General features: G+C 48.3%; 1 protein-coding gene across 1 annotated transcript in view; it reads right to left on the minus strand.

The window, feature by feature from the left end:
* Positions 1-2,647: 2,647 nt before the first annotated feature.
* robo1 (roundabout, axon guidance receptor, homolog 1 (Drosophila)) overlaps positions 2,648-22,732 on the minus strand; it is a 212,240-nt gene continuing 192,155 nt past the window's right edge. The window contains exons 18-29 of the mRNA XM_076282606.1: positions 22,637-22,663; positions 20,497-20,539; positions 17,164-17,318; positions 14,125-14,556; positions 13,200-13,313; positions 11,416-11,554; positions 10,867-11,106; positions 9,792-10,402; positions 9,223-9,390; positions 5,122-5,370; positions 4,640-4,851; positions 2,648-3,867 (exon numbers count right to left, since the gene is read on the minus strand). Of these exons, the coding sequence (XP_076138721.1) occupies positions 3,853-3,867; positions 4,640-4,851; positions 5,122-5,370; positions 9,223-9,390; positions 9,792-10,402; positions 10,867-11,106; positions 11,416-11,554; positions 13,200-13,313; positions 14,125-14,556; positions 17,164-17,318; positions 20,497-20,539; positions 22,637-22,663 (2,405 nt within the window). The 3' untranslated portion in view covers positions 2,648-3,852. The remainder of the gene's footprint in view (positions 3,868-4,639; positions 4,852-5,121; positions 5,371-9,222; positions 9,391-9,791; positions 10,403-10,866; positions 11,107-11,415; positions 11,555-13,199; positions 13,314-14,124; positions 14,557-17,163; positions 17,319-20,496; positions 20,540-22,636; positions 22,664-22,732) is intronic.

The following is a 22,732-nucleotide window of genomic DNA, read 5'->3' on the forward strand; positions in this document are numbered from 1 at the left end:
GGGAGATGTGGCATCAGGCAGCCTACAGCTGTTCACTTAATTGCATCGCAGTTTCTGAGTTAGGTTAATTATCCAGGTCTGGATGTGGAAGCGAAAAATTACAAAAAAAATAAGAAGCGTTCATCTTCACAAAGGTCAAGTTTGTGCCACATAATTTACGTCTCGCGTTTCTTGTTAGAACATCTGCAAGAAAGCAGTTGTGAGTGACAGGATGAAACCACTCAGCCTTTTCAAAGCCGCATTACTCCGGAGAGCCAAAACGGGCTTCCTACATTAGAGTTAAGGCTCACCAAAGATCCTACGCTTCAACCCTCTCAGGTGCTACTGCTGCTAGGACTTGTAATTGGAAACGGAGCAGAAGCCCGCTACCTCCAGCACCCCAGGCTCCATCACCATCTTCCTCTCTCTTTCGATCTTTCTCCCTCTGTTAATGACCGAGCCAAAGCACCTGACATCCTCTCACGTTTCCTTCCATAGGGCCCTTATTTATGACATCACATGCTTGTAACCACGGCAGCAGTGTGGTATGGGCCTAATATCCATAATCACCTGCGGATGGCAACGAGGAGGAGCTGCTCACCTCTGCTCATTAAAATGATGGATGGGGGACGAGGAGGGGAAGGGGGGGGTACTCTCTTTCTCTCTCTCCCTCTGTTCCAAATTTGTTCTCATTTAGAAAGGTACTTATTAGGCTACACCTGGGGGATTCTTGAAAGTGGGAAGGTCTGTGTGTGTGTGTGTGTGTACACAGAATCAGCCTCTCTCAGGAGGATCTGGATTTCAGGTGTGTTGGTTTGGGAGCGCATTATGGAGTAGGATCATTTAAGATCTTGCGTTTTGCTGATGGATTAAGCAGTAACATCATTCATTATCAGCCCGTCCTGGTGGGATTCCTGCAGAAGATTAAGCAGATGTGCATTTGATCTGAATGACTGACTAAGACACTGCAATGGCTCCTACAGGACAGACCATTCCTCAGAATCATTCACTTTCATTAGAGACGGCGGAGATTGTGGCCTTTCATGCCAAATCTAAGTAGTTTAAGTATGTGTACCACAGTGTATGTGTGTGTGTGTGTGTGTGTGTGCAAACATTCATGAAAGCAATGGTTTGGAAAGTTTCCCAAAGGTGAGGTCTGTTTTTAAGACAAGAATGTGTATGTGTAATAAACCGGAACATTAGCTATCTCTTCAAATATTTGAAGACACCCACACACTCCAGCACTCCCCACACATTACTGTTATCTAGCACAGTGGTTTTCAAAGTGGCCACGAGCGGGTGCCAGGGGGGGCCTCAGCAAGTTGGAAGGAAAAATAAAAGAAATAAATACATTTGAAAAATGTAAAATATACCTTTTACTATGAGGGTTGTTATACAATGCCATTAGAATAATTTGTCACAAATCTGAATATTATATTTTTCATGATAATGACTGGGAATAATAGTAAAGTGATAGCTCTCATATACCAGAAAGCCCTTTAGAAATGCAATTTTTACACACTGTGCTTCATCGCGAAGTGCTTGTGGCTAAAATAATTATTAGGATTAGCTTAATGTATTTTTACATTTGCCGTAGTATTGTTGATGGGTTTAATAACACATCAAGGGGGTCCTTGGCCAGAACCTAGTGGTATTTGGGGGGCCTTGTTGTGGAAAAGTTTGGGAACCCCTGATCTAGCAGACTAAGCATTGCTCTGACTTAACAGTTTAAGATAAGCACAGTTAAAATGAGTCTGATTAAACCTGCCAGATTTTTACATGGCAGCAGCAAAAAAAACAGCGCAAGAATTGAAAATTTCACCAATTGGACCAGGCAGCACCAATTAGAACAGCACTCTAGACTAGACTGCAAGAGGAAACATTGTCTTTTTGCCTCGAAAAGTCATTACCCGATGCCATTATTAGCAGTAGATTGTGGCCTTTGAGTGCAAATGGATTTTATATTAAAATTTGATGGGCACTGAAACATTGGGCTGAACAACTGCAATGCTTTTCCATTAGGCCCATGATAAAAAGGTCAATAAAAGTAATGTCACCCGTCAGAGTTTTCCCCTTCGCCATTACAGTGACAGATTGTGGCATTCCAGAGATGGCATCGTCGTTACTTGTTGTCTGACAAGCCACTGAAGTGTTGCGGGGAGTGACATGTTGCTGCATTAAGGTGTTGTTCATTTACGCGACGCAAGCTGTAGGGAATAATTAAGATTTTGTGTCCATTAGAGGGTGGATATTAAGACATGATTTTATGTTTGGTAGATACTTTTTGGCACCCAGCACTGAAATTTACCAAATGGACTTCAGTTTCAGTATATTCTTATACCTAGCTCTGAGTATTTATAATCATTCATTTGGAAATAACAGTCTGATAAACACTAAAACATTTTTTCTATGGCATGGGTCTATCTGTTGCCAACATGAATCCAAGCATTGTTCTTGAAAGATGACACGGGATGCCAAAATGTTTGATTATTTTTTTCTTTATTATTTTTTGTTTTGCCTTTTTTATTCCTTTTTTCTTTTACGAAACAAATGTTTGCAGATGAATAAACAACAGTGGCCTCTCCTTACCCGAGCAGGCTGGCCCTCTCTCATGTGTCCCCTCCCCCCTGACCACCCCACCCCCCACCCACCCCACCCAACCCCCACCTCAGGAAACACACTCTCTGTTGGCCAATCCCGTCTGCTCCTCCTCATCACCATGGTGATGGCCATATCCCTGTTCCTTAGTATCCTTTAAGTGCATTCGTCAAATGAAGAAAAAACAGCCCGAATGAAAAAGACTATTAAACGACAGGGAAAGTAGCCTTAATGTCAAGGTTACTAATGTTACCGGGTTTTGTAATAACTTGTCATTTAACAGTAAAGCAAAAACAAACAAAAAAACTAGGCTCTTTTTATAAAGAAAAAAAATCAAATAAAGAAAAAATAACAATGTTATCGTTTCGATGAGGATGGCGAGACAGACGTAGACTAGCCAGCAGGGAGTCGGTTTCCCACCTCCACCCCTAGGTAAACAGCTTATCGTCTTCACCTACGTCATCAGGATTAACAAGGCTCTTTTGTCGTACCTGTATTCCTCATGTAAGACAAAAAGGTTAATAGATAAAATGGTTTAAAATAAAGTTTAGTGATTGTGCTTTTAAAACCAAAGTAAAACAAATAAAGACAAACAACACGGAACGACAACAAAATAAACATAACAGTGCATTACAAAAAAAGAAGAGGCTCCCAATGTGGCACTTTTTCAAGGGCAGTTACACGATATAACAATTTACAATGGGCATGGGAAAGGGTAAAATAATTATATTTACTGGCATAATAACATTAGAAATTATTCAAAATAAAACAAGGAGGACAAAAAATGGAAGTACCACAATGGATTATTTTTTTAAAGAATAAGAAACATGTGTACACGTTTATTTACAAGTCAGTCCACCCCCACTCTGCTTGTAGCTAATATATTATTACAGAAACACCTGACTGCAAGGTCCTTCTGTTTTAGCCAGGGCCTGTAAAGTCGGAACAATCACCGGAGTAAACGTCACTCCATATTGCATCAAAATCAAAATATAAAGTACTACAGCTCATTTCCCTCCTAATGCACAATTGTTTTTTTTTTCTCTTATCATTTGAGCCTTTTTTATCTTTCTTCTTGACTGGACTTAGAAAATGATAAATTAAAAAAGATGGACAACTGGTCAGTATTCCTGATGGCAACAAGGCGAGTTATAGTGTTTGTCAGTGAACATGGCGGCGTGGTGATTTCTTTAAAATCCAACAGAGTGTTGAACAAAGGGATTCTCAGTTTTCCTCTTGGACCAGACGTGGTGGAGTCTCTCGGTCGGCTGGTCTTCAGCTCTCCACCATCTGCAGAAGAAGAAGGAACACACACATTTCAACAAACACACTCCTAGGTAGTCCTAAGGTACCCTGGAAATCCAGAGATCTCGCGAGAGCATAATGGAATTGTCTCTGCGAGACACTCTGGCAAAGAGCAATGATGCACGTTACTTTTACCCCAACATTCCGGGGAACCACCTAAACTGATGAAGACAGCGCTGCAACGTTGGAGGACAGTACACATTGGTCGTAGTGTTATCCGTAGTGCGTCGAAGTCCGAAATCATTCATAGTAAACATGGTCTAGTGTTATCCAATTGCGTGCAGTGAGATTTTTAAATGCATGCTTGTTGCCACCCCTTGAGTTGAGCCATTACATTGTTCTTTGCCAGACCCTTAATCTTTCTAGATTATCAGGGTCTGGATTTTCCAGGCTAGTCCTAAGGCAGTCTACCTACAAGCATTTCAAAGTCAATGTGAGTAGAAGTCAAATAAATTGAAACACTGTTATTCTCATAGTACTCCTTATCAAGGCTCCTGTAATTTCCAAGTTTCAATTGAACTAGTGGATGAGAGATACAATGAAATATGACAAAGATCATCATAATGTTTATGTAATAGGGACCTTAATTTGAATTGGTCTTAGGTCTGACTGAATTTAGACTTAAATTAGGGCCCATGATATTTGCACTAGCTAGCAGAACACTGTGCTAGGTGTGTAAAAGGATGAACAGTTGCCAACATGCTCAAGTACAGCTTTCAGCAGTAGACTGCATCGGTCAAGTGAGCTGGCTCTGTACCTCTAGTTCCTCGTCTCCAGGCTGGAAGGCTCCCATGGTGTTGTGGCCCAGGTTTGGAGGCCTGCGGCCGGCCTGCTCAGCCTCTCCTTTCCGTCGGCCCCCGGAGCCTCTGGAGGACAGGGAGCTGGAGGAGCCGGGGTCGCGCTCCCGCTCCCGCGGACTGTGGACTGCTGGGAACGAGGGCCGGTTATAGGGTGGGATGTCCTCAGAGCCTGGGGAAGAGACCAAACAAACAAACATCCTGTTACTGGTGAAGCACAACAGGACCACAACTGGAGCATCCGACCCATGGGGGGCTACAAGGTCTCTACTTGCAGAATAACTATAAGAACACTATAACCATTCATTAACTAATGTGCGTAAAATGGAGATTCATTTAGACATTCTAAAGACACGTTGAGTGGTTGTATCCTCCTGCTTCTACTAAGATTTGTTCTGTTTTCCGTTCAGAAGTTTGTAAGAGACAAGCCCTGTGATCGTACCCTGGTGATGGTGGCCCTTGGCGCCAGGCTCGTGTTTGCCAGCCTTGCCCCCTCTCTGGGCCTTCTGTCTCTCCTGGGCCTCGTGGCGCTCGGCGGAGCTGGTGCGGGTGTCGGAGCCGTCCCGGGAGCGGTACCCTCCGCCCGCTCGCTTCTCTCCGCTGGAGCCACCCTTGGGGGGCAGCCCGGCTTTGGATGGGTGCGTGGGGGACTTGAGCGCAGCCGGTGGGGGTATGGGAGGAGGTGGCAGGTCTGAAATAAGTACACAAGGACATGGAGCTAGTTAGACTGGAGGGAGTCTGGCACACGTTTGTGGAGTCTGTGGCACCTCAAGTAATTAGTAGCTGTGGAGCAAAGGCCATTTTTCCTATGCAGGTGTTTTGGGTCCACTTAGCGCTGGTTTTGAGACGAGCTCTGGAAAGAATGCAGTGTGTCATTTCAGTCAAGTCTGTGCTGCGGAACCGGTGTGTGTGTGTGTGTGTGTGTGTGTGTGTGTGTGTCTGTGTGTGAGTGACGGAGAGAGAGAGAGAGAGAATATGAGTGTGTAATAGTGTGTGTGTGAGAGAGAAAGAGAGAGAGAGAGACAGAGAGAGAGAATATGAGTGTGTAATAGTGTGTGAGAGTGTGTGTGTGTGTGCGTGCTGACGCTTGTCATTCTCATTAGTCTAGCACCTGCAAGGTGAGATAGAAACACAGCTGGAGCCGGTCTGTTCTGTTGCGGTTCACAGCTGTTCCAGACTGTCCTTCAGCCTGGCCAAGCCCCCGCTGGCCTCTCAGCAAGGACAGTGTGTGTGTGTGTGTGTGTGTGTGTGTGTGTGTGTGTGTGTGTGTGTGTGTGTGTGTGTGTGTGTGCGTGTGTGTGTGTGTGTGCGTGTGTCTGTCTGTGTGTGTTATGTGTGAGCTAATGTGTCTGTGTGTGTGTGTGTGTGTGTGTGTGTGTGTGTGTGTGTGTGTGCATTTGTATGTGTGAGTGCACAACACATGTGAGTTTGTGTGTGTATGTGTGAGTGTGTGTGAATGTGTGTGTATATGTGTGACACTGTGAGATCAGGAGAAAGATTGGAATATGAACGTTTACGTGTGCATCTACTTGAAAAGATACTTCTGATTGTATCTGGGAGGAGAGGAATGTAGGTAACATTTGTGTATCTGAACACACCTGCTGCCATATGCTTGAGAAAGTGTGTTGTGTACGCACTGTGTATGTGTGTATGTGTGTGTGTGTGTGTGTGTGTGTGTGTGTGCACGCTTGACGGTCAGCACACCCTTCCACATCGATGAATCAATGCTGGCTGCCCTTCACCCATTATTCATATCAGCAGTCACAGCCGGCCAGGGGACGAGCCAAACAGCAGCAGCTAGCTACCGCGCATGAGAGAATAAATGAGAAAGGAAGGTGAAATAAAGAAGTAAAAGGCCGAGTGGGGATGGTGTTAAGACATAAGAGGAGACCCGAGCCTTTGCCAGCGATCGATAGGCTCTTGTCGTCTAATCAGCTAGCCAGTGCTGGGGATAGCTTAGCTGGTGCGGGCGACTGTGATCCACGCAGGATTAAGCAGGCTAATAAACAAGGCCCCCTCGACGCCTCCCTCTCCTCCTCCTCATACTGTAAATCTGTCTGTGTGTGTGTGTGTGTGTGTGTGTGTTCTGCTGGAGGCGTATCAAACACTGCATTAACTTTATACAAGTATCTGGCGCAGACTAAAGCTGACACTCTGCCACATGATGATATCAAAGACGAGGCTTTCTGGCACCTTGTGGGTTGGCATTCACACACACACACACACACACACACACAAATACACACACACACATACACACACACCTCTTGAATACGTGATGTGTCCAGTCGATATTACAGGCGAGGCAGCAGGGGCCATGTGTGGTTTTATATTTTATGTCTCCCCAGCTCACTGCAGGAGTGAGAGCCGGATCAATGTAGACGTGTGTGTGTGTGTGTGTGTGTGTGTGTGCGTGTGTGTGTGAGCCTCGGGAAGGACCTGAGATTTATGAGGACACTCAGGAGCAGGTGAAGCCCTGCTCGTTTGGCCCCTCTGAGGCTGAGAATTCTCCGTAAACGGCCTTCACACCAACTCTCTCTGAGCCTCTCGTCCTCCGGAGGGAGGGATGGATGGATGGAGGGATGGAGGAAGGGAGAGAGGGATGGGAGGGAGGGATGGGAGAGATACATACTCTGCCTGCTCTTTGATGAGTGTTTGGAACTTTGCTGACATGGCTGTGAGATAAGATTTGGCTGAAGGGGGAGAATAGTTTAGGTTTGAGAGTTTGCATATCATTCCACTGCAGCTGTGGATGCAGCCTGCTGGGGCTGACTGTGTGTGTGTGTGTGTGTGTGTGTGTCTGTGTACGTATTGACGGTGCCTGCTCCTGTAGGGCTAAACACTTCTATCTGAGGCAGTTTGCAAGTAAAAACTGATAACAGATATCGACAAATCCTCTTCCTATATTGTACGTTCACGCATTTGTACTGTAGTAGGACAAGCAATGGAGTGGCAACGTTTTCAGGCAGCGGAAGACAAAACAAATCCATCCTCTGTGCTGAAGAGTTGTTACACAGGAGCAAGGGGTGGGAGAGAGGGGGATGCAGAGATCACAGGGTGGGAGGAGATCACACAAAATGAAGGTAATATAGCCAGCCTACTCTGTGTAGACATCAGATCTCCATGTCAACACAGAAGGACGAAGAACAGATGAATTCTATCTGTCTGTTTCTCTCTCCACACACACACACACACACACACACACACACACACACACACACACACACACACAGAGGACATGGCTGGTTTGTATTTGCTCTCTGTGCAGACTGCTGTTTTGTGTCTATCTGGCTCTTAAAGGCGGGGGTGGAGGGGTGGAGATGGCACTTCAATAAAAGGCCAGAGCTTCAGGGGCAATTTCATTAGTAGCTGGGGCTGGAAGAAGCCAGAGTGTCAGCAGATAGGCTAGGACAGGGGTCCCCTGAGACCCTGCACACGTGTGCTCTCTCTCACACACACACACACACACACACACACACACACACACACACACACACACACACACACACACACACTAATATGCACAGCCAATCCCACACTCCCTCCTGCCTCCTGCCTGCTCAGCACCACCATAGATTAGAAGTGATGCCAAGGAGATGATTAAATCACTGAGTTAGGATGCACACACACACACACACACACACACACACACACACACACACACACACACACACACAGACACACACACACACACAGGGGTAATACACTCTTCGTCTCCACATACTCCCGGGCTATGTCACCCTCCTCTCCCATCACTGAAGGATCTGCGAGAGAAAAGGGATTGGGGGGGGGTTGAGGGTCGGGTTGGGGGGCCTGACAGAGGCTTGATCTATGAGGCTTTCATAACCTGCTCACCTCTCGAGCTCAACCTCCCCTCCCAAAAAAAAAAAACCCTCAGTGAGGACACAATCAGAAGCTGCGGTGCGCCAGCGACTATCCCCGGCTGTCACAGCCGGTCCAGGCATCGGGCCCATCTTAATGAAAAAGATAAAACGAAGGCCCCCAAAGAGCCTGGTCCAGCTTGCTCCTCGCCGGTACTTCCTTTGTGAGCCAATAATGGCACAGATGACCATTCTCGGCCTCGTCTCACTGAGACCGGCGAGAGACGAGTCACTCGGAATGAGAGCTTACAGCGGCATGGACACAAAGGGGTAGAACAGAGCCGATTAGAATCAAACTCCGTGGTGGAATGGAGCGCTCAGGAGGAGAATAATAGCCTGGTGCCAACTGAGACGGAGGAGAGTGGAGGAGATATAGTGCCTGGCAGCCGTGTGTGTACGTACATTACGTGTATGTGTGTGTGTGTGTGTGTGTGTGTGTGTGTGTGTTTATACATACATTATGTGTATGTGTGTGTGTGTGTGTGTATGTGTGTATGTGTATGTGTGTGAGTGTGATTATGCATATTTGTGTGTACATACAGTGTACAGTATGTGTGTGTGTAGCTCACCACCTGTATACACCTGCATACACCTAGGATTCCCAGTAGAGGTGGGCTGAGTGTGTATGTGTGTGTGTGTGTGTGTGTGTGTGTGTGTCTTACCATCTGTGTAGGGTTCCCGGCGGTGGTGGGCTGGGAGGCCGGGCAGGTGCTGCGGTTGCTTGTGTTTCTTGGGCGGCCGCTTCTGCATCAGCGCTGCGCTCATGTTGCTGTCAGTGGACACAGGGCTGCTCGGACGGTGGCCTGACGGGGTCATTTGGTATTTTCGTGCTGTGGGCAGATAACAGATATTAGCTTTTTTTCAAAACAAAACTATACAAAACAATAAAAGACAAAAGAGAAGATGGGCCCATAAAAATAAAAATGAAAAGAAATAAACAACATTTTACCGACACATGCGTTATTGGACTCAATTCTACCACTACGTATCCCCAGGCAGACACAGTTTCGCCCGGTTAAATCTGGCTGTTGAGTATTCCAAATTATCCATAGATTGTGCATTCAACAACCAAATATCAGCTTTTTAGCCTACGTTTATGTTCAATCTGCGCTCTGTAAAGTGCCTTGATGTATTCTAACATTATGAATTAAACTATATCTCTCATCTGGAGTCAGTCCAAACTGCCTTTACAGTTTATATGTCTTTCCATTCCGCATGTCCCTCTCCTCACCTCCGGGGGCAGTGTGCTGGTCCAGTGGCTGCTGCTGCTGGGGGTACTTGGCCACCTTGAGGCCCGCGTACTCTGCGGCGGCCGCCACGGCCTGGGCGAAGTCGGCGTCGGTGAAGAAGGAGCCGTCGGACGAGCTGACGGCGCTGGAGCGGCCCGACGAGGCGTTGTCCTCCTCCGAGGCCGAGCCCCAGCCGTTGATCATGGAGCCCGTGGCCGAGCTCTCCAGGTCGCCCATGCTGGAGGCCGGCGTCTGCTCCAGGCCACGCGGTGGGATCAGCAGCCTCCGCTGGGCCAGCTGGTGCGGGTGGTGGGGGGTCTGGCCGTGCTGGTGCTGGTGGTGTGGGTGCGGGTGGTGGGGGTTGGGCGCGTGCTGCAGTTGCTGTTGCTGGTGGTGGTGGTGCTGGGGACGCTGGCGCCGGTGGTGGCGGTGCACCTTGGCCACCTCGGCGTCCGTCTCGTCGCCTTCCTCCTCGGCCTCGTCCTCTTCCTCCTCCTCCTCCTCTTCCTCCTCCATGCCGTCGGTGTCGAGTGCTAGGGGGCTGGAGATGTAGCCGTAGGTGTGTGTGGGGGAGAGTGGGCGAGGCGGGGGTGGGGGGCTCACCACATGACGCCTGAGGAGAAAACCAGGATCAGTGACACAATAGCAAAATAGGACTGCCTGCTCGATGGTGTTTTAAGCCCCCACCGTCGACTTCAAGGCAGCGCTGTGACAGTCAACTTCAAGGCACCTAACCCTAACCTTAACCATAACCCTTGCCTAACCCTAGTGCCTTCCATGCAGCGCTGCCTGGAAGACCACGTTGGGGGCTTAAAACACCAAGTAATGGACTGCCTATGATGGACCATTCAGAAATGTTCTTATTCTCCTTATCATACCCTTATATTCATATAGAACCAAATTGTGTCTCTAATACACAAGGCACAATGCTAACATTCCAAAATATGAATGTTGCATGACAATTTCTCATCTCTTATTTCTCATCTATGTTCTTACCATACCTCAATCAAATAAACATGAGGCACCGTTCCACAGAACATCGAGCATCCGGAGGTGAAAATGCGGACACTGGCGTACCTGCGGTCATGCTGACCCATGCCATCCCCCGGGTCCTGCAGCATGGGCTGCATCTCCTCCTGGGGGGAGGGCGTGAGGGTGGCCGTGGACTGGTGGCTGTAGGAGACGGCGGCCGGGGACGAGGCTGCGCCCCTCACGGGGGGAGTGGGCCCCCGCTCCATGTCCTCCTCCTCCTCCAGGTCGTCCGGCTGCAGGTACATGCGGGACGGGGGTAGGGGGCATTGCATGTCCTGTTCGTAGCTGCACACATGGAGAAAACAAAGGCGTTGCTTAGTGAGCACTACTTGACTGTGTGAGAGATTATATATTATCCTGCTTTAAAATCAATTCTAAAAACATATCCATAATACATAATTAGAGAGAATTGCTGACCAAGGCTAAATGGAATAAGATTGACATCATGTAATGTGTTTCGTTTCTATGGGTGTGGGCTATGCATAGGCTATAACGTGTGTGTGTGTGTGTGTGTGTGTGTGTGTGTGTGTGTGTGTGTGTATGTGTGTGTGTGTGTGTATGTGTCTGTGCATTTTGTGCATTGGGGGAGCATACCTCTCCTCCATAGAAAGATGTGAGTACTTGTCACAGGGTGGGGGGTTGGCAGGGGGAGGGGGTAGCAGGTCAGCCCAGTTCATTGTGTTCTGTTTGGGCAGTTTGGGGGTGCGAGTTCCCTTCTTCTGGCCTTGGCTCCCTATTGACACACACAAAAGATCCATTCGGTAAGAGAAGGGCAAGCATAACCTCAAACACACACACACACACACACACACACACACAGACACACACACGTGCAAACAAACACACTCACACATATGCAAAACATGTGAATATATCACTTATGGTTTGAAGGATATCCACGCCAATACATGTTGTAAACAAATTGGCATACGCTGAACGCCCATCAGCCATCAACGTTCATTTGAGAGATGACAGAGGAAAAAGACACCAATGAAAAATGACTCGCCAACACTCCAGAGACCTGCCGCTAATGGAAGCCAGCTCGTTAGACACACCGGGCGAAACGTCCAGGCACATTATCTCTCAATTTGTAATTAAAGGCAGGTAATCAAAAATAAATAAATAACCGGACAAATAAACACATCCATTTTTCATATGTCTCATCCAGACGCTCTCAGCTGCCAAAAAAGAAAAAAAAAAGTGTAAAAAAAAGAGAGGAGAAGAAACACAGAAGAAGAAGAAGAAGAGTAAGATGAAGTGAAAGGGAGAAGAAAGGGGGAAAAACATCAGGGGCCAATTAACAACAAAGTATTAAAATGCAGAGGCAATGAGCTGTGGGCCCCCAGCGCATGGAAGGCTCCCCGTTTTAATTGCTTTGAACTTCAAATACAATATAAAAATAGATAAGATGCATCATGGTGGCAGCCTTGCATGCTGGTTCCAGCCAGCCTCATTTGTCCTTGTCGGGGGTACGTGGTGAGGGGGGGTGGGGGGTTGGGGGGGAGGTGCAGGGGGCAAACGCTGGGCGCTCTGACATGACAGCTCCTAGCGAGCAGGGGGTAAGGGCCTTGTATTAATTAACGCTTTGGACGCCAAACACCACCGCGCTGTTGGGGAAACTGCAGCGGGGACGAGGAAGACCCAGAGATTTAGCGACGGGGAGTGGGAAGGGAACACTGTTTACCATGTGCTTCATTCCTTTTGAATAAAATCTCAGGAGGATTCGTGCTAACCAGCGACTGAGGCAGCCCAGGTGGCGTGTGTCTCCGCTACACCTTTTGATGGGACTTTGTGCGGATTTTAATGGATGGCTTTTATATTCCTCCCTGAATTCCTTTTGTCTGCAGGAATCTCCCCTTTTCATTTCACCGGAAGATGAAGCGACACGACTCGGCGTCGGCCAAATTACCATTTTTAAAGCTCCATTTGCTATTAGCACGCAGCTGTGATTTAGCGCCTTTGAGAAAAATTATGATTCAGAAAGCGAGTCTAGCAAGCTAACTGTGATTAAACACCCATACAGTACAGTAATGGAACAACCGATAATGAACTGCCAAGGAAAACAATTCATGCACATGTACAAAGCTTGCACAACAAAGCTAAGACAATGTTAGCCAGACTATTGTTCCATATCTGCAGAAATGCTAACTACACAGTTTGTGTGAGCCTTACAAAAGTGTTCACTATAAAGAAAAAAGAAAAAGAAAAAAGAAAAACCCAATTTTTTAAATAGTTATTTTCCTACCACTGCTGGCTTGTGCTGTATATGTATAGACAGTAGACAGACTTCCAACTACTTTCATAATCTTAGTATGTATGCGTATTCCAGTCGGTGAGTTCAGCCGTAGTGCTGGTGTGTGTAGTCAGTGTGGGCCCACCTGACGTGCTGCTGGTGCCGCGGTCTGAGCTGTTGTAGGAGCCGGTGCTGGGTTCGGGGCCCTGGTTGTAGGGGATGGTGGCTGGCATGGGGCTCTCTCCACCTCTGTAGTGGTCTGGGGGACAAATCACACAACTTATCAACTGAATACGAATTATACCCAGAATCCAGGACTATACAGACCCATACCAGTACAGTAAGAGCACAAGATGTTCAATTTATCATCAAGCTAACAGGGAGAGAAGAGACACAACTATTAGCAGTCAGATGAGGACATAGCTTGTTAGTGTGGCAGTGATGAAATTAAAGCTAGGGATTAGCATGACACATGGTACAGAGACAGTAGCATGCATAGAAAGTAGGATATATTAGGAGGATGGATGTTGTATTAGCAAGGTTACAGGCAACCTGAAACCTTTTCAAAGAAGAAAGAAGCAGCCCTGAGTAAAGAAGGCAGTTTCCCTGCAGGCGGATAAGCTTGGAGTTTGTTTAGAAGATCAGCTTATCCCTAAAGTGCACATTCAGGGATACCTGACACTAAACCCTATCCCCCAAGTCACACAACTCCTCTTTTCCAGATAAGGGGGAAACTCCCACAACTAGAGATGCTAGAACTCTTAAGGCTCAAGTTGCTGCTCTGTAGACACAGAGAGGTTTGGATGACAGATGGGAAAGGCAGATCAGAGGAAGATGAGTGGATGACAGGAAAAACAGCGGATTGACGGAGGAATGCCGAATGCTGAGCAGCTCTCCTGATGAGCCGATGACCCGAGACAAAGCCAGTTCCAAGCAAATCCCAGGCAGGAAAAAAAAGACGAGAGGAATGAGAGAAGATGAAAGGATGCGGAAAAAATGAGGAGGGAAAAAAAAGGAAAAACAAGTAGCAACTCCACCTCGGCCTCCAACTCTGGGCTGGCAAAACTCACCCTTGTTCAGCTTGTTCTGCTCCATGATGTTGTACTGCATCTGCGTGGAGCTCAGGTCCTGGTGCTGCTGCTGCTGCTTCTGGCTGACCGGCGAGGGTTTCCAGCAGTGTTTCTCGTTCACGTCGCCCATCATCCCCATGCCCACGCCACCTCCACTGCCCCCGCTGTTACCCCCGCTGCTGCCCCCTCCACCACCGCTGCCACCGCTCATGTTGTTGCCCATGATGCTGGACTGGATGAGCTGGGTGGTGGCGTAGGGCGTGGGCTGGCCGCCGGGCCCGAAGCGGCCGTCCTTCAGGTTGGGGCTGTTGAAGGTCTTCATCTCGTTGATCTTGTTGGAGAGGTCCACCTCGCCGTACATGCCCTGCTCAGGGGGCATCAGGTTGGTGGGCTTGTTTTCCAGCTGGTTGTTGTAGTTGGCGATGCAGTCGGCTGGATAACAGAAAGGGTTGGGGGGGGTTAAGGAAGTGGGTTGATTAGGGTGTGGGAGGGAGGTGATTGATTGGGTGTTGGCAGAGCTGGGCAGCCCTAGAAAGATGAGAGCCAGCCGGTGGTGGAGGGAATACTAGGGGAACAGAGTACTGAGGGGCCACACTACCCCACTCCACCCCATCCCACCTTTCCTCCCCTGCGCTGTCACTCAGCAGGAACATCTGCTCCGTGTCGAAGGACCTAATCTGAGACGAGATTCAATTCATCGCCACCGTTCGCTCAGGGGCTGTGCTCGTGAAGGCGCTTACTCAGAGCCAGACAGGTACGAATCTTTCGGCTAACAATCCAAATTCACGTCGCTCAGCCCCAAATAAAAAAAGGCATTATCCACGGCAGCTGACTGACTAGAGGGGTAATACAATTCACTGGGCGGTTGTCACGACACTCACTCTCTCTTTCTCTCTCTCTCTCTCTCTCTCTCCAGCTCTCTCTGTATTTCTCTTCCTCTCTTTCTCAATAATTCAGCACTTTCATTCACCGTGTCACTTCCAGTCTCTCCAGGAGCGGCGAGACGGCTTCACTCATCAGGCGGGACGCGAGAACACGTCCGTATCAAAGGACGGCCAGCGAGAGCGAGAGCGAGGGGAGAGAGAGAGAAACGGAGCGGAGCGGGGAGGGAGTGGTGCGGTGCGGGCGCCGTGTCTCGCCGTAAAAGAACGCGCCCGGCCTGACAGATCCAATTTTCTGCCCTCATAAAATATTCAAATCCTCTGGCGGCGGTGCTAGAGGTGGGGGGGGGGGGGGGATGGGGGTTCTGTGTGTGAAGACAGTAGCCCAGCAGTAAAGGACTGGAGGACAAGACAGAAAGAGCCACGGGAGGGAGAACACAGAGCAGGTGGCTCCTCAAAGCCTTCCAGCCTGCCCAAACTCAACTCAGGAGATGTATGCACTTCAAAGAGACATGTCTACAGAGACACGGTCCAACGTCAAACACAGATCTCTCTTTTAAAAAAAACCCAGAAACTGTAGAAATCCTCTCTAGTGGTAGACGCCACCTAGACTGTGATCCGGATGAAACCACTGGAAGAAGTCTGCAAAGGGACTGGCCCAAAAAACAGACGTCTGCAAAAGCCCTTTAAGACGTCTTTTAGCATAGCGTGTCACGCTGTGAGTGAGGATGGCAGTAAGTGTGTTATTCCGCACACACACACCCACACACCCTCAGTGAGCCCACCCACACAAACGCATACTTAGTAACTCACACACACACACAGACACACAGATACACACACACACACACACACACACACACAAAGTGGAAAAGTTCAGAAAAACTCAGCAGTGGGGACCAGGAGACATGTGGAGATGCTATTGAGCAGTGGTGCACAGAGGGAGGTAGCCACTGAACCGGACAATAAGTATGTAGTACAGACCGCTGCCAGGGAGGTAGAGCTCTCTATCCCTCCATCTCACAGAGGGAGAGATGACCCAAACAGGCCACGCTGAGAGGAGGGGGAGGACAAGCAGGGTGTCCCATTACTGTACATAACCTACACGCTCACCTTCAGTCAATCTCAGGGGCTAAATCGCTCCTCTCTGGCTTCCAGTACCGTGTTGCATACTGTCCAGATTGCAACCACTTGGCCTTTTGTGCTATGCCTCTCTCTTTCTCTCCCTTTCTCCTTTTCCTCCTCTCCCTCCCTCTCTCTCTCCCCTCTTTTCCTCCTCTCCCTCCCTCTCTCTCTCCCCTCTTTTTCTCTCTCTCCCTCTCTCCAAGGGACTTCTGAGCCAAACTAACTCCCTTTTGTTTGCAAAATTACTGCTGACTAAACGAAAAGGCCACCTGGAGGTACACCATAACTCTCTCCTTCGCTCTCTCCCCTGCTCAATCGCTCTCACCCTCCCTCATTCTGTCCATCTTCCAGACTGCTTCATTCCTCCCTCGATACCCTAGCCTACTTGTCTTTCACTATCACACCTCCACAACACCTCTCCCACAACACACACACACACACACACACTGATTTTCTTAGTTTAGTTCTTAGTCTTAGTTCTATCCATCTATCTTAGTTCTATCCATCCATCTGAGAGTATGTACAGCTTCCAGGTACACATGCATACCCACCTCCCTCTCTCTGTCCCTGGCAGTGGTTGCCTGGTCTGTCCTGACCTCTTTGGGCTGAGACACATTTCTTAAATAACTGAGCACTTAGGGGAAATTGCATTAAGGGCTATAACAACAGTATGGAAATCAGCGCAGCAATTCGATTAGCGGCTGGAGCGGGACCCATAAGCCCCCTCTTCCTCCCTGAGCGCTGGCTCACTTCCTGTCCAAACCAACCCCGCCGTAACCTCCAACAAATCACACACACACACACACGTAAACACACACAAACACACACACACACACACCACATACACACACACACACACACACTTACATACACCATACACACACACCACACACACACACTTACATACACCACACACACACACACACACACACACACACTTACATACACCACACACACACACACACACACAAGGCTGTATATTTGCATAGGGTCTTGTGGAGGCCAGCGTGCAGAGCGTGGTGCACAGACTCACCGGGGCGGCTGTAGGTGGCCAGGTTGCTGTCGCTGTTGCCTTGGCCGGAGGTGCAGCAGTTGATGCTGCAGTCGTTGTGGCTGGAGCAGCTGTTGGGCCAGGTGTCCGCCAACCACGGCTGAGACGCCGGCTCCCCCATGTTCAGCAGCCCTGGCCTGGCCAAACACAAGGGGAAAGACAGAGTGTAAGGGCCTGTCATCAACTTCATTCATGTTTACATTTAGAACTGAATGTGCAGACACCACAATCACATTCTAATTCCCATTTGAGCTCAATCATTTCATATAATAATACATACCGGTAATCAACACACGTCAAACATATGCACAGGAATGCTGAGTTGAAAAGCTGATGGTGGCAGCTCTAGCGGCACACAGAGGTCATACAGAGGGCACTGCCTCGCCTCACACAGGAGTACACTGCTGTGTTTTTCAGAGTGCAGGCAGCCATGGTCATTAGGCCACCGCTCTGATTTCACCCACAACTGGGCCTGGACTTGCAAAAGTCCCCCAGCACTCCTTTCTGTGTACGTTTATTCCAGAGGCCCCCCCTCTCCCCCTCTCTCTCTCTCCACATTAGCTGAGATCCATGTTAAGTAGATAAATTGTGCCTGATTTGCTTGCAGCCCAGCGGCACTAATTTGCTGAGCGCCATATAAGCATCAGACTTCCATTCACATCACCACGAGCTAGCTTGTGTACGCATGTGGGTATGTGTATTAGGAAGATAGCTAGGAGAGAAAGAGAGAGAGAGAGAGAGAAAAGAGAGAGAGAGAGAGAGAGATAGAGAAAGATTGTGAGACAGAGATAGAAAATGAAGAGATGGACGGATAGAGTGAGGGAAAGATAGAGAGAGAGAGAGAGGAGTAGAGAGAGAGAGAGAGAGAGAAGAGTAGAGAGAGAGAGGAGTAGAGAGATGCGCAATGTCAGGAGTGTCAGCACGGAGGCAGGAGAGTTCAGTGAGTGGGTGCTTGGATGTCAGGGACGATTGCTGTGATCTATGCAAGTGTAAACAAGATATCGAGATTTCTGAGAAGTGTGTAGTGTGTGTGTATGTCTAGTGTTTAGTGTGTATGTGTATGTGTATGTGTATGTGTGTGTATGTGTGCATGTGCAAGGCAGAGAAAGTCAACGTGAGGCAAAGCGAGAGCGAGAGTAGAACTTGAGGGGACTGCCGAGAGAGAAGTGAACAAACTGAACAAAACTCAGATCAAGTAAGTGAAGTTGTAAGTGTGTGTGAATCCACTCGGCTTATGAAAAAAACGAAAAAAAAAAACAGAGAGCCTGCCTCTCTCTTCGTGTCTCCATCTCTCTCTCTCTCTCTCTCTCTCTCTCTCTCCATCTCTCTCTCTGTCCTCTCAGAATCCCTCGTGTCCTTTCTTTTACTTCTCCTCAGACAGCCTCTGATGACTGCTCTCCTTGTTTCTGACAAGCGGGCTTTGCAGTGAGACTGTGTGTGTGTGTGTGTGTGTGTGTGTGTGTGTGTGTGTGTGACAGACTGAGCAGAAACAGCTGAATCTCCTGAGTACACTAAAGCCAAAGCATGTGATGCAGTGTGTTGTGTCTCTTACATCCTCCTTCCCTCTCTCTTATCCCCCTCTCTCCATCCGTCTCTCTCTCCCCCTCTCCTCTCTCCCCCTCTCTCTCAGTACCACTCCGGCTCAAGCTCTACGGCCTCCGCATTCTTTCTTATTCCATTTATAGCTTCTATCAAATTGGAAGCTGGAAGTTAGTCAATTCTGCTTTGAGTAATGGCCATATTTGTCCTGGAGAGACAGTATGCAGTAATATAATCTGTGAATACTGCTGCATTATTTTAATACAAATGCTGCCTCTGCTCTGGGCTAGATGTAGTAACTGCACCCTACAGTTGGCATGCATTTCAACAAATAACTCTCATTTAAACCTCCATCATAACAACTCTCCTCCCAAACCTCTTGTGTACGATGTGGATGCATAAAGAATTCAGCCTCATTTATTTTTAACTGCTTATGTTCCTATTATGCAACCACAGGGGTGATGGAGAGAAGCTTTGTGTAGAGAAACCAGTCGATCAGCCGACTGGAGTAGAGTCTAGTATCTAGTCTGACATGGTGGATTTTTACAATCTTCCTAAGAACCTTGCCTCCATACAATGTTAACTAACAGCTTGTGTAGCAGCCCTGCGATGTCTTCTTACTGTGCTATTAAAGGGTACGTGGAGGGGTTGCACACACACACACACACACACACACACACACACACACACACACATACACAGACACACACAGATACCCACACACAAAGTAGACACAGACAGCGAGGTGACCCTCCCACTGCTACCAATGGGATGAGGCATTACGCCACTATCTGTCGACAAATCACTCCGCACTCCACCCACCATGGAGTGGCGTCGGATGGGGTTTGGTGGGTGGAGGGCTCTTTTGTTTCCTCCTCTTGCTGCCACACCATCCCCTCCCGAGCCTACACCCACGTCTCTCATCCTGAACCCCACCAGCAAAACCTCAGCCAGTGCAAGACCTCCCCCTGGTGTTCAAACAAAGAAAGTACATTTCTCCAGATGTTTTTTTTCTTTCTCTCCTCTTCTCTCCCTTTCTCTCTTTATACCATAGCTATCCACTTTCTCATTCCTTTCCAGGACCCCTTTCATACATCATGTCACCTGAGAATAAATGGACTTTGTATGGACTTCGGCCACAGAGTGTATTCATGTATTACTCCTCTCAGTGTTGGAATGAAGAATGAATCTCGACGACAGCACGCCATTCGAGGTGCGGGGCGCTCTTTGTGAATGTTAAGAAAGGCTCCGTGGCAATATGTCTCCATCGAGAGCCGGCGAATGTAGACGTGCGGCTCCAGAAGAGCCGTTTGTGAGGGAGAGGGCTGTCACATTTAGCTCTGATCACCGCGTGACTGAGTGACAATAAGTTGCTCGTGTGTTAGCGCCGCCATACACAGCATACAGCACAACAACAGAACACACAATGGAAGTCCGTCATAATTTGTTGCACACAGAAGCGCACACACACACACACACACACACACACACACACACACACACACACACACACACACACACATACACACACAAGGGCTGTCCTTCCCTTGCTAATTTCTAGGGATTCGCTTCCTCTCCACGGCACATTCCATCCAGTTTGCACTCACGAACACTATGCATTTTTCTTCCTTTTTTTTTCCACACATGGACACACACTTTCTCTCTCTCTCTCTCTCTCTCTCTCTCTCTCTCTCTCACACACACACACACACACACACACACACACACACACAAAGGACACAGTTCTTGTGGTAAACACATTGGTGAGCCTCTTACCTTCCGGCACTGCTGACGGCCTCTCCTCCTCTCTGGTAGGACACTGCAGGGGGAGAGACAGACACACAACAACCGTAAGAAGCCAAAAAACACACACACACACACACACACACACACACACACACACACATACACACACACCATCACACTGCTGCATTTCACCAGCAGGGACCACAAGAGAAGGTGAGTCATTTGAAAGAAAGCACTGGCAGAACAGCGTGGAGGCCCTTGAGCATGTTTTTGTGTGCGTGTGTGTGTGTGTGTGTGTGTGTGTGTGTGTGTGTGTGTGTGTGTGTGTGTGTGTGTGTGTGTGTGTGTGCGCGCGTCTATGTATGCTTGTGTGTGTGTACTGTATGTGTGTGCGTCTATGTATGCTTGTGTGTGTGTCTCTGTGTGTGTCAAACATAAGAGTCTGACTCCTCCCTGGCAGGACCAGGATAAAGGTGTGCGTATATTTGTGTGTGTGTGTGTGTGTGTGTGTGTGTGTGTGTGTGTGTGTGTGTGTGTGTATGTATGTATGTACGTGTAAGGAGCTTAGGGGGAGGCTGTACAGTGCTTTGGTCTCCTGGCATGGCTGAGGCGTGTTTGAAGCACAATGCGCTGGAAGTTGGACCCTTTCTGGGAGCCTTAAGCTGCCGGTGTGAGGCAGTGAGATAAACTCCAACTTTAATTACTATCTTCTCTCTGTGCGGGAGGAGGGGGTACTCCCCTCCTCTTCTCTCTCTCTCTCTCTCTCTCTCTCTCTTCTCACCCTCTCCCTCTTTTTTCCTCCTGCACCATGTCTCCAAACAGGAAGTTGGAGACAGCTCATATTTCGCATGGTCTTCCAGTAAAAAATGATGTTTATTTCTTTCAAATATGGAAAGAAATTCTCTCTCTCTCTCTCTCTCACACACACACACACACACACACACACACACACACACACAAGGACCCACTCACATAGACAGACTAAATAAAAATAACACATGGTGTATGGAGAGCTTGAGCAGGGACTGGATATTAGTATTTCTGATGGATTGCATCAGGCTTTTCCTGCCTGCCTAGTCTACGTTCCTCTCCACGTGCGCTGGGAGGGAGCAGACAGCCTTGGCCCGAGAGTAAGCGCACTCCATTCCGCTCCTGGCATCTCATCCTCTCTGCACATTTATACACATCTCACATTCCTCTCTCTCTCTCTTTCTCACACACACACACACACACACACATATATGGGAGGTAGGAATGAGTGATGAGAAGATGACAAGAGACAGGGATTAAGATCAAACCGATCCAAAAAAAGGACATCTGTAAAATGACAGTGGAGGTTTCTAAGGGTCCTGACTTTCTCACAGATGGCTCAGATCGGGGTCACCTCCGCTACACAGAAAAGAACATTCTCTTGCCCGCTACTGCCCTCTAATTGGGGCACTCTTTGAGCGTTACCCTGTGTGAGTCCAATCTAGGGGTGGGTGGGGTGGGGTGGGGGGGAGGGGGCAACAACGTCAGGAAGGCGGCAAGGAGCTTTGATCAAGGCTGAACCACACACGGCCTCTCTTGTGTGAGTGTATCTCTGACAGAGACAGCCAGAGAGAGCGAGAGAGGCAGCAGCTGTTGGCTGTCAGGCTGCTGGATATCTGGGGCTGCTGCTGCTGGTTGCAGGCACTGGGGAGCTGGAGGACACTGACACGGCCTCCACCAACTCTCATCCCCACGCTGGGAGGGACGGGGGACGCGCCTCAGGCTTCACATGGGAAACCGGTGCCAAGGCCTTACGCAAGAACTCATCCAAAGCAAGGACGTCTCTCATAAACAAGCTCAACAGATGGATTAATTTAATAGGACAAGAGTGTTGCCTGGACAAGAAGAACTGTCCAAAATCAAATAAAGTGAACATTTTATTTCTGTGTTATTGTTATTACAAAAATGTTTTTATTTTCTTGATGTGCAGTACAGTAACATTCCAGTGTATGTTTTGGGAGCAACAGTTGGTGGTGATATTTTCAGGGTCATGAGAGGCCTTGGACAACAATATTGGCCTTCATCTTGCCAGTGTATTTCTGTGAATGGTATTATTTACATTTCGACTGCCTCTGTTCCCATAACAACACAACAGGTGGCCTCTGGAGGGCAGAAGGTCAGAGGTGACCAGAGCTCTTACCTGTGGGAGTGAACGTGAAGGAAGGCACTGCAGATCCAACCAGGCCATTCAAACCAGGAGAGAAAGAGAGAAAGGACGAAGGAAGGAAAGAAAGAG

Source organism: Alosa pseudoharengus, unplaced genomic scaffold (genome assembly GCF_046254945.1).
Source record: "Alosa pseudoharengus isolate Yale_2024_CS ecotype anadromous, Long Island Sound unplaced genomic scaffold, YU_APseudo_1.1 YU_APseudo_1.1_scf_13, whole genome shotgun sequence".
NCBI classification, from domain to species: Eukaryota; Metazoa; Chordata; class Actinopteri; order Clupeiformes; family Clupeidae; genus Alosa; species Alosa pseudoharengus.